The following is a 12,308-nucleotide window of genomic DNA, read 5'->3' as shown; positions in this document are numbered from 1 at the left end:
TGACAATACCCAATGAAGCTTCGCTCTGAAGTTGTGATTTCTCCACAGCATTGTAACCCTTAGACTACTAAGCTAATCTTTGAAAATGGCCTGCTTTTAGCCAGCCAAGCCTGAACTCTATGATAACACATTCTCTTATAGCTTAATGTGATCTTCCAGAAGCACAAGGAATGCCTATGTTGGTCAGAATTGGATTTGGAGATCTCCTGACTTTTTACCTAAAGTAAACTAAACTTCTTAAATCTAAGAACATGATCAAATTTTATTTAGATTATCAAAAAATAATCCTAAGACATACATTAAAACTACATTTTTTCTATTCTGAAATTTTAAGTGGACTGCAGTATTGGACTGGAATAAAGTTCAGTGATCTTTTACAATCTAAGTACTGTGGGAGAGGGGTGGCTGGATCAACATTAGCAAGATATGAGAGCATTAGAGCATTTGGGAAATTATTATTTCTATGTTTCTGGATCTTGAATACATATTAATTAATACCATTTCTGTTGATTTTCTTAGAGTGTGGTCATGGTTGTTTTCAGTGAAGATAAAAACAGAGATGARCAGCTGAAATACTGGAAATACTGGCATTCTCGGCAGCACACAGCTAAACAGAGGGTCCTTGACATTGGTAAGTATTAGTGGATCTTGGTTTCGGAGGAGATTACCAAATTTAGAAATCTCTGGTACCTTGCCCAGAGRTGTGGTGGGATATACCGGCAATAGCTGCAAGGTTTGGGCCACAGTTCTTAGCAATGGCTCATGCCTGCAAGGACTGGGCAAGGGGGACTATGAAGTGGCAGAGAGCTGTGCTCCTGCAGCAGGAGTGATCCTCAGGAGACACAGTGCAAGGCATCACTTGCATCCATATTAATGGCGTTTCAGCTTCCCATTCCCTGCTGCTGGGATCCATGTCTGCGCCTCCTCAGTAGTGGCCAGCTACTTTTGTTTTTTCAAAGACTGGCCTGTTTTTTGATCTGATGACGGCCCATGTAACAGTTATGTTAACTAATCTGATAGATTGCGCTTCTGGACTGGGGAAGGAGTGAATACATTGGGCCCACGTTGCTGCAGAGGCCTTGGTGTTGGGTCACTGCACGCTGCCATCCCTGTGGGGACTGCACATGAGCACAGAGGACTCCCACACCCCTGTTTCTGACTGTTGTCAGTCTTGCATGGAAGTAAGGGAGAAACTGAACTCTGATGCACTATGGTGAGAGCACTGTTTACCATTCATCCCATATAAGGTATTTACAAGCCCATTTCAGCCACAACTGCCCTATCTGCATGCTTGGGAAGCTTTCAACAGAGGAAGAAAGTATACCTACTGCCAAGGAGCCTAAAGTCAAAATCTGTGGGAATGTCTAGACTTCAAGCGCTTCTCCCCTCCCACATGCAGTTYATACACGCAGCGCAGCCATCTGCAGTGAATTCCAGTCAAAGGAGTCGGCTAGACCAAAGCAGGCAAAGTCTATCTTGTTTTGACTGCCTGAGGGAACCAAACCATTGAATGGCAGAAATGAGAGGGGGCAGAAGGGAGGAAAAAGCCTAATGACTTGGAAAGYACTAGAGGACTTCAGGGGTGATCAAACATCTCCAACCCTGGGAAGCAGTCCCTAAGTGGTCTTACTCACATAGTGCCTCTTGACTTTCAAATGCTGCAGCCTCCAGTGAGGCTGGCATTATTTAAAGTCAAGTGTATTTGGTCTAAGCTACTGGGCAACTGTTCCTGAATCTCCTCTCTGCCTCTTGTCTGATCATTATAGTTTCAGCTGAAATGTTTCCCCAACTCATTTTTTTTTTCTCCTTTGGAGTACTTGAGGCAGTAAAACTTCCACCCTAGACCAAATGACTCCTATCATGACACATTAAAAGAGCAACTATGTCATGTCACAGCTATTTCTGAGGCCTGCTTGTTTTTGTGCTAGTCTGTACAAGCTTGCAATACCTTCGAAGGTATGTGCCGACAAGTTAGTTCCGTTGCAGTGCCAACACCCTTCGACTGCCTCAGCCGGATTTCACTCGTGGTGTCCCTGACAAATTTCAGTCCCCTTACCCAAGTGAGTCAGCCTGTGTTATATATTCTGTAAAACAGTGCTCTGCAAAACAAATGCTGTGCACGAGCAATATGTTTACCTGTGCTAAAATGAATGTCTTTTATGTTTCCACTAATTTGAGAAGAAACTGAGATGAGATGAGTCTGTTCTGATTTCTGTGGCACTTTGGTGTGTATTCTATTTAGACTGCAAACACGAGCAAAGCCTGGTGTAATGGGACTTAATGATACAACGTTCCCTGTCAGATGTTAAAACTGTTCACCTCACATTTTCAGAAGACCTAGATATTACTAAGTAGTATTTTCTTGAGAGTAGTTGAAATATGGCCTTAGCTCTTAGCAAATACAGTATTTTTGAAGCACTTTTCCTTTTATATGGGACTTATAATGGTGGACATTTGGCTCCTGTGCAGTTGGTTTTGCTGTCCCCTTTAGGACAGAATGGTTCCTAGCTAGATTTCCCCTGTAAGCATCGAGCTCCATTTAGAAGAGCTTTCCATTTTTCTCATAGGATCATCTAACTGATCAGCTTCATCCAATTCAGAAGTTGGTCCTGCTTTGAGTAGGGCTAGGGTAGGACTTGAGCCAGATGACATCCAGTGGTCCCTTCCAACCTAAATTATTCTGTGATTCTCCAAAGATTTCCCTTTATGTTAAAAATTCCACCCTAGATCCTTGAAGGGCTCCTGTAGAGGAATACTGAATTAGTGCCCAGACCCTATATAGTGAACAGAGAGAGTTACATGTCTGTGAGTGAGATTGGCAAGTGCTGGGATGCTCCCTGGAGAGCCATTTAAAAGGGCAGTGAGAGAGGCTTGCTCAGGATGGGCATATTTACTACATTCTGCCCATCTCCAGGGGCTGGGCTGGCAACCTCTTTCTACTGGTAGCTCCACTTCTGCTTGTTATTCTAGGTCCCACTCCTGACAAGCCACATTTCTGCAGGCAAATCTCTATTAGGCTTGTGACTTACTGGTCCCTTTCTGGAGCTGTGGCCCCTTGTTTGGAATCACTGCTTGGCTGCTTTAATAAATACTGCCAGCCTGCATAAATTTGTGAACTACCCCCCTTCCTCTCTAAAGTCATTCTTTTGTTTTTTCAAAACTTGAGCAGAAAAGGAGGAGATTCTCTTTATAGAAGCTTTACCCATGACCTGGAAATGCCTAGGGTCAGTTCCCTCCGTAGCCGAAGGAAGTTCCTGCCCTCGTCTCCTGAGCAGGAGTCTGGTCTGGAGCAGTGGCAGTGGTGGGAGTCTCTGTGCTTTCCTGTTAAAGCCTGTTCCCTGTGATCATTGACCCACAAAATAAGAGACAGAGCTCATGAAAGTAAATGAAACGCTGGGGTATACTGACTGGGGCACGAATCAGGGTTTGAGTCCCACCTTCAGGGAAGATTCAAGTTGCAGCAGAATAACCTTTGCTACCTGAAGTTAACAAATATTAATTTTGAACATTTCCAGGGTACAGTGTTGGGGACTACATATAAAGTTATGTACTTACAAAATACCTTTGCTGGTGTGCTAGATACAGTATGTTGGCTTGTATTTTGTATTCTCCTCCTACTCCAGTGGCTGTTTCTCTTCTCATGCCTTCTCACTCACATTTGATGTGTCATTTTCCATATCTTGCTGAAGAGACACTTTGGATCAGAGATTTTGAGTATTTGTTGCACTGGGGCCTACGCTTGTATAAGGGTCTACACTTCAGATTAAAAAATTTACCGCAAAGCATATATAAAGAGTTAATCTTTTATTAGATTCCTTCTATGTAAACTGTCTATATGTGAATAGCTATAAATATATTTAACATGTTCCATAGACATGCTTATAACCATTAGTATTATGTTAATTTAAATGTTTATAACATGTTAAACATTTGTGAATCCTTTTAAAGTGTTTATAAATGAACTTTTAATCTAGAGTGTGACTTGCACCGTAACAAAAGTGCTGGGTATTTGAGGAAGTAGACTTGAGGACTTGACACTAAACAAGAAGCAAAAGCATTTTCCAGAATTTAGGCTTTATGCAGTTATGGATTTTTGTGGAAAAGGAGGCACTTACACACTTTCTAGCAGTGAGAGTGAGAATTATTTCTGACTTTTCCACAGTACTGTGCAGTGGCATTGAGTTTCCACTTTCAAAATAATGCAGCATAAAGAATACAATAGTAGATTACAGCAGATATGTACTTGTTTGCTCAGAATCTGTGGCATAATTTGACCAATACTGAAGCAGATTCAAGCATAGATGTGTAAGAGTGGATATGGGAGCTTTAGATTGTGATTATCTCTGCTTCAGAGTTTTACCCATATTTTATCCAGTATAGATTGTATTATTTATATACTCAATACAAAAACTATTACAATGGCATATAATAAAAGCAAATGATTGGTGTTTAATATTGAAATCTGTCACTGTTTAATATGCAGATTACTCAATGAAAAAGGAATTTCTGTAAAGCTGTTTTCTTCCATGTCAAAGAACTCCAATTTTCTATTTCTGGTAATTCACAGCAGCAGGAGAGGAGAAATTATCACACTAACTCTTTGCAAATAGCCTTGGATGTAAATGCTTTCTTAATCTACTAAGGATCCTTTAAAATTATTTCTAAATTAACAGGAATAGAATACAATTCTGCTTTTAAACAGCACATCACATATACAGTTCATGAGATTTGTGTGTGGCAATTAAAGAAGTGGGGACATGTGTTGGGGGAAGGGAAGGGTTGGTGGGATGCTTGGTTCTGACAGTTTTTCTGAGAAGAAAATGTGTCTTTATAAGACATCTTGTTCATGTCTCTCCAAAGAGCACCTACACAGCACGCCCATACGCAGCAGGCAGTTGCACAAGGCACTTTTTTTGGTGAATCATAAATTTAAGGGGTGGGTGGATGTGTGCACATGCATATTAAACTACTTATGCATCTTCAAACTCCTCTCATTTGCATTCCCACACTGAATTTAGATAGTGAAGCCAATAACTTTGTTTACAAAGGAGATCTGAGTTCACAAAGGGAATAAAAACTTACAACCCCTCTCAAACATCATGTTCGGTTGCTGCATCAGTGAATGTTGTTGTTATGCTTAAGCCTGTGTTGAGAACAGGGACTATTTACAGTGTCCAAAGTCCTTTCAAATATCCCAAGTGCACCATTTCACTTGCTTGGTAAAATCCTAGCATCCCTGCCCATCAGCTGAGAGAAAGGTATACTAATTGCTTGTGTCTGTTCTATGTTAAATCGTTCTCCTTGCAACAACAATTTTGTTACAAATGCTTTTGAAACAGTTATTATTTTTAGAGACCAAAACTTTATTTTTGAAAAGGTAAACAGGGAAGGAAAGGAATGCGATGTCCATTTGGGTCTCTCATTTATAGAATACAAAACCGTCTCCTTCCTATAGCTGTGTACAAAGCTAAGCATCAACATGCTTCTGAAGTACAGATTTGGGCAAAAGTTAGAAAGATCAAGATTGCTGCATTGCATAATCTCAGCTCTCTTGTGCTGAGACCAAAAACAGTTCTCAAGGGCTTCTAAGACAGTGTATAGAACCAGAGAGATTTAACATATTTTCTTGAAGAATCTGAAAGTTCCTTCAATCAAGCAGATATTACTTACATACAAACCTGGTCTCTCTCGTAATCTGTCATCATARAGAACAAGGTGCATTAAACTGACTGGCAAAGGGAGAAAAAAGGGGGCTTGTCCCGCTTTGCTTTTTGGTTATAAGGAAGACCTGGAAGTTTTCTTTCTTATGTGCTTTTCTTTTATTTTTTTTCCTGTCATCTTTGAAATTCAGACTTCCTCTCTCTTGCTTTTTACTCTTTTTAGGAATGCTAGTTACTTGATAATATCAAAGGTCCTTTCAAAATAAGTGAGAAAATGATGCAGTTTTGGTATTCAGACAATTTAAAAATCTCTATGTTTTGTTTGCTATTTTAATATCATTTACACTTTGGAGAAACAGTTTCTGTGAATATTTGACAGAGATCCAGCATCTGATACTGTAACTTTTAGGCAAGACAAAAAGGTTGAGCAAGATGCATACACTACTGATTATTTCCTCCAGTAATAGGGTAATAGCTGCCTCTTAACCTATTAGAAATCTTCTTTAGGTTTTACCATAATATCATTTCTTTATGGCAGACTTTAGACATTCGTTTTAAATGTTTCAATAGCCTTGGTTAATTTTCCAGTTTTACCTTTTACTGCCAAGCTAATGAATGCACCCACTCATTCCCACCACAGTCATACTGATTCCTTTTTGAGAGTAAAGAATATTTTTCAAGAGCATTAGATAATGAAGTAGTATGCATTACACTCAAGGATATTATTTCTTTGCAAATAAATTTATTAATAGCAATACATAAGCAATACATTAGGTAGTTTTGATGGATTAGACAACCCATTTGAAAAAGCAAAGGGCAACTCCACAGTTGTACTATGAGCTATAAAAGAGAGTCCTTTTTCATGAGATTTTCCTGTTTGTTATTTGTTACAGCTGATTACAAGGAGAGTTTTAACACCATTGGAAATATTGAAGAAATTGCATTCAATGCTGTGTCCTTTACTTGGGATGTCAATGAGGAAGCAAAGGTGAGGAAAAGYTATACAGATTGTATTTGTTTATAAAAACCATCCACCCTCAGTCCCTGTTCCACTCTTCTCTCCTCTATAACCAACATAAGAAGGATAGGTGGAGGTGAGAAAGCTCTCTCTCCTCAAAGCCGGGCAAATGTTGGTCTGTTACTGACTCCAAGGATTGTGATCATCCGTTATATACCATCTAACAGCTGTCAGGATGATACTGCAYACACATGCATATCCCTGTCAAATAGAAGGAGATGCAGTCGTAAGGAAAACAGGGGTGTCAGAGCGCAGTTTCTTATTTGTGGCGTCTCAGTGATTTTCCATTTAAAATGTGCCCAGCCTGAGAAGCAGTAAGAGGTTTTGTCCTACTTGCAAGGTCAGTGCCAGACACAAGGTGAATGTTTCCATTCTCCAGATTATCATCTGTCTTTCTACACTGTTAACATTGCCAATAATCAATACTCTGTAAGCTAGACTATGCCATCCTTGGTGTTTTTGCCACTGTTTTCCATAAGATAACACAGACTGGCCATGCAATTGGAAATGAGCATGTTTTTGGTGAATTATTTGAATTATTATTTTTTAATGGTCAAATACACTCAGATATGGGGTTTTGCAGTTGAGGATGTAACAGTTACAGTGAACCTATAAACCAGGACAGCAGAGCACCTTATCAAGTGTCTTGTCGATAAGGACATCCAAAGGATAGCAAAATGTTTTAGCTCCATGAACTAGTGGAACAGAAATGAAAATCTTCAGTAAGCAAATAGCAAGGGAGGTGGGCTGTGTAAAATGGGGTAGCATAATGCAGGGTTCTCAGGGATCTAGAAATAATAAGCAGCAAACRCGGTCAGTTTAGCAAATTCCTAGTACAGTCTTCATATTGAATACAAAACACCCAACATTCAGGTAATACTAAGAATCTCTCAAATGCGGAGCTTCATGCATAGTTCCCCACTGCATTTCTAACAGAGCAGTGTCCTCCTTGTGAGAGACAGCGTTGAGCACTGTACGGTAGCATTAACGCTCRCTATCCTGACTTGCTTATTAACTGAAGATGTTGAAGGCTTTAGTAACAGAGATTGTCATAGTTGGTGCACATTTTAAAAGAACAGAGCACTATGTAAAGAAGACAGTAATTCCCAAAACTGCCTAGCTCTTTCAAAATCTGAGCCTTGGTAAACAGACTCGTACTTGGCCCAGTTGCTATTAATGCTATATTTACTCATATAAAGCTCACATTTACTCACTCTCCCCACCCGAGATATTCCCCTAAAATGAGGATGTAGCTATTATGTGACTTCATTTAAAAATACGGTATTATGTTGTCCTCTGCAGTCACAACAGATGACCATTGTGTGCATGTAGTGATTGTGCAAGAAAATACAGTATTCATTTGAAGTGTTCAACACYAGGACCTTCACAGTCTTGCTGGCTCTGTGCACTCTGACAGAAACACTAATAGGTCTAGAGCACAGCATTCCATCTCTTCCTCCTGTTCTTTAACACACTTGATTTGCAACTGCAAACCAGACTGATCAACACAGCATATTGATCTAGGAGCAAGAAARTCTCCTGTGCTAATATGAGGTGTTATCCTCAGCTGCTTTGTTCCTTTCTAATATCATATCATTCACACCGTTCCCTCTGCCAAAACATTAAGAATACAACTCTCACTATAACCATGGGGAATATAAATAATAAGAGTTTAAAATGGTGGCTGTATTATTGTCCCTAGAGTAAAAAATTGTAAGGTGTGACATTTAAGAGAGCCATTTGAATTTCTGCAGAAAGTAGTCATTAAAATACATGTTGTCTTATGCTTAATTTATTTTTATTATTATTATTAAATGTAATTATTAAATGTCTGGGCTCAMACGGAAAATGTATTGATAACAGTAAGAAGGTTCATAACATTACTTGTTACTGGGCACTAAAGTGTAAGTCAGGTTGTATATTTAAAGTTATCACCATACACTAAAGCGTTATTCCTGCCCTGCACACAAGTACATGTATGTGCATGCTTGCTCTTGTTGCAGAGTTTAATAAAATAACCAGTCATGCTCAGACTGGGAATTCCCATAGGATCCCCCTGCGGTGTTTGAAAGCTGTGTATTCGGAGTCACGTCACTGAACACTGTTTTCTCCAGCAATTACCTCATCTCAGAGAGCTAAAGAATTTCAAGACCTAATTACAGACTCTCTTTCCTCAAGCTTTTTGAATGATGATCCTTAAACTGGCTCCATTGTTTCTGTTCAATGTTGTTTTCCCTTTTCTCCACAATTTCAAGATTAAAACTAACCTAACAAGCACAAAGACCTTTCTCTTCTAAAGTCAGACAAAAGCAGTACAGAGCTGTTCTTTCCAGGGCCTCTAAGATGTTAGGTGACAAAGCTCTCCACTGGGCTGGGAGGAAGAAAAAATAATCCAGACCAATCTTTGGAACTGCACAAGGGAGCAATCTTTAAAAATGAAAAAGAACTAACTGAATATCCTTGTCTATCCTGGGACACGAAATCCTGCATCTAGTGAGATGCATCTCAAGCATCAGGTTTCTCACTTCGAAACTCCACCTGCAGGGCATATGCTTTAAAGCCAGATTCCTCCTCCCACATTCAAGTTGAGTTGTACCTTCTTCCTGGAAGCCTTTTAGGAKGGAGGTATGGCAGCCTGAGTGTGACAGCCCGAATCTGCCTGTTGACGAAGGGAGTCTGCTAAGGATTTATAAGACAGCATCTCAGGTGGATCTTAGGTGAAAGAAATGGGAATTTGTAGAAGACAGGCAGAGACCTCCCGCCGTTGCATTGGGAGCCTGAGGAGAGCTGGGGACTGACTCTGGCTCCATGGGCTCTGGTCTCTTCTCTCTCGACTGCTGCTGGGCAGAACAGGGGCACAGAAGGGAAGAGGGACCCTTGTGTAACACACTTGCCTATGGGCTAATCTGCCCATTGCTTTCCCTGGATGAGAGTAAACAGCTCCAGAGTCAGAATTACTGCCCCGTTAAGAGTTTTCTCTACTATATCTGAAGTGACAGCTGTCCCCTTGCCCTCCAGGAGAGCAGAGCTGAGCCCTGCACTGCCATACCCCCTGCGTAGCCGTGTCTTTTCCTACAACAACAGCCTTTTCTACTGCAGCCATTCTCTAGAGTTTCCCATAGATTTATGGTTTAGAAGTGGAATCCCAACGAGTGAAGGGAAAGTATCTATAGCCATGTTAAACTCTTCCTTAGGCTTCCTTAAGACAAAAGCACTCTGCAATAAGGGAGCATCAGTAGGAAGAGGATCAGGGGATGACTTTTTGTAYGATCCATTATCCTTTCACTCCACCGTTTACTCCTACATGTAATTCTACATGATTTATAAGCAAGGTGATCTGGCTTCCCCYTGGTTAAACCTGAATATAATGTTTGGAATCTTTAAAGGAATTCTTTAAAGGAAGGTGAGAAAACAAATAACATATAATGAGAACTGGCTGACTTTTCAGCCATCTTTTAAAAGTTTTTTTTTTCTTTTATGATATGTAAAGGTGATATGTTAAAACTGCCTTGCTGTTGATCTACAGAAGATTTTTCTGTAGCATCTGGTAGGTTAACAAAATTCTTGTGGAGGCTTTTGAACAGAGCTCAGCTTCCTTTTCAGTAGACGTATTATCTGCCTGCTTGCAGTCTTACGGCAGCGAGAATTGAATTTGCAAGAAAGATCATTAAGAACATGAACACTCTTGGTCAAACAAGAGTCTCTTTTTCATAAATTGGTGTACCAACACTTTTAGATAAGTCTTCGCTCTGATTAATACTTTGCTACTTTAGAATGATTAGGGTGATGTTACCTCCGAAACAATGTTATTTTGAAAGTAAGTTCATACTTTTATTGTAAAGTCAACAATGTGATCTCAGTAAAAGAGAATATGACCTTAAAGCTCACAAAAAATACTTTTCAGTAATATCAAGAAATAACTGGCTTCTGCAAAGATATGCAACTTGGACAGGCAGTAAAAAGACGTCTTGTCAGATATGTAAATCACACGTGCTGGCACAAGCTTCTTGGTGTCTGTAGCAGTGGTGTGCTGTGCAGTAGTTGTGTATACTTGCATGTAGTCACTGTCCTYGTGTATTTAACTGAAATGTAGATCTTTAATCCAAGGCATGCTGAAGCCCCTGGGAGCTTTTCCAGTTACTTAATGAGTTTTGGCATAGCCCATAGAGTAATAAGCTCTATTTTCAGTGAGTGAGTGATTTGCTGGATTAAGCTCTTAGACATTGTGGGCCAAAGAGAGACATGATTCCAGTGGGCACAACTGTAAAATCAAGTTGTTGAAACCACACAGTCTCTAGCTGTGATTTGTACTGTGATAATCCTTTTTTTTTTTTTTTTTTTTTTTAAACTTGGTAGGATATTTAGTACAAGTTTTGACTAGTGTAAGATTTATGACATTCATAGTTTTCCATTTCCTTCCTAAGTTACATCAACTTTCATTTCATTTGGAAGGAAATTAGTATTTTCTATACTTTCAAAATTTAATGATGGAAGTAAAGAGACTTTGTTTTGGGGAATTAATACCAGAAATGGTGTAGTGGTAGACTTGGAGCCAGCTTTAATAAACCATATCTGTGTGTGTATGTGTGCATGTGTGTATATATATATATATATATATATATTTATATATACACACACACACACATATATATATATACACACACGTATGTATACATGCATGCATTCATGGGTGCACACATATGCACACATTAAAGAAGAGTTAATATAGTAAAATTAACATAATTGATATAACTTTATATTATTATTATTATATTATATTATATTATTATTTGTGTATTATATATTATATACAATTAATATAATAAGAAGAGCTARTATTTGCCACCTTTGTGGTAGCAAATAATGTTGAAATTTCAGTGTATACAAATGGTTCAGTAAGTATGCATCTGGGATTCAAGGCAAATGGCATTTTTATGTAGTTGCCGGGGTGTGGTGTGGGTTGAGGAAGCTTCAAAAGAGCAGTGTAAACATTTGCTGGAGACATTTGTATTGAAATAAAACAAAGGTCTTACCTTTGTATGGGATTTATAAGGTAACGGCTGGCAGGAGAAACTATAAACCCACACTTTTTACGTATACAAGGAATGATGGGATTGATGTTATTCATTAAAGAGACAAGTAATTTAACTCTCTATTGCTACAGTATGGTGGGATGAGCCTTTTTAAAACTGAGGACTGTTAGGATTTTGTAAAGACCAATCCCCTAGACAAAGATGCTATATATTGCCTGTATTCAGTAGAGGAATTACTTAAAGTTTCTAATTTTGTGATACAACCCACTCTTCCCTCCCTTCTGCTGTTGGCTTTTTCTGAGATGATGAGAGCCAGAAATGTAAATAGTAATAAAAGGCTTATATTTAGAGGTTTCGTAACTGTAGACCTTTAAAGTGTCTAAACTGAGAGACCGCAGCAGGAGTCATGTTGGCTGGATTAAATGATAAAAGGGGAAATGCATTTCTGAGCCTTGCCTTCTCTTAAGACAGGTTACTGTGTTTGTGTCTTRTATATCACTAATTATACTGCAGTGTTTAGCAAACAGTCAGTAATTCACATAATAACAGCTATGCAGTGGAGGAACACCTCCCCTGAAAGAGAGGGAGCTTTTTCTA

The 12,308-nt window shown here is 39.2% G+C and overlaps 1 protein-coding gene across 3 annotated transcripts in view; it reads left to right on the top strand.

Annotated features, from left to right (window-relative positions):
* Nucleotides 1-12,308, top strand: part of GRHL2 (grainyhead like transcription factor 2) — a 68,960-nt gene that overhangs the window by 26,356 nt on the left and 30,296 nt on the right. For all 3 annotated transcript variants that reach the window (XM_085316333.1, XM_085316332.1, XM_085316331.1), the window contains exons 7-8: nt 520-631; nt 6,554-6,648. In XM_085316333.1, coding sequence (XP_085172459.1) covers nt 520-631; nt 6,554-6,648 — 207 coding nt within the window. The remainder of the gene's footprint in view (nt 1-519; nt 632-6,553; nt 6,649-12,308) is intronic.

This window comes from Rhea americana, unplaced genomic scaffold, assembly GCF_003343005.1.
Source record: "Rhea americana isolate MKP2758 unplaced genomic scaffold, rheAme1 scaffold_46, whole genome shotgun sequence".
Classification (NCBI taxonomy): domain Eukaryota; kingdom Metazoa; phylum Chordata; class Aves; order Rheiformes; family Rheidae; genus Rhea; species Rhea americana.
The sequence above is the reverse complement of the archived record's forward strand: the minus strand, read 5'-3'. Positions and strand labels throughout refer to the sequence as shown.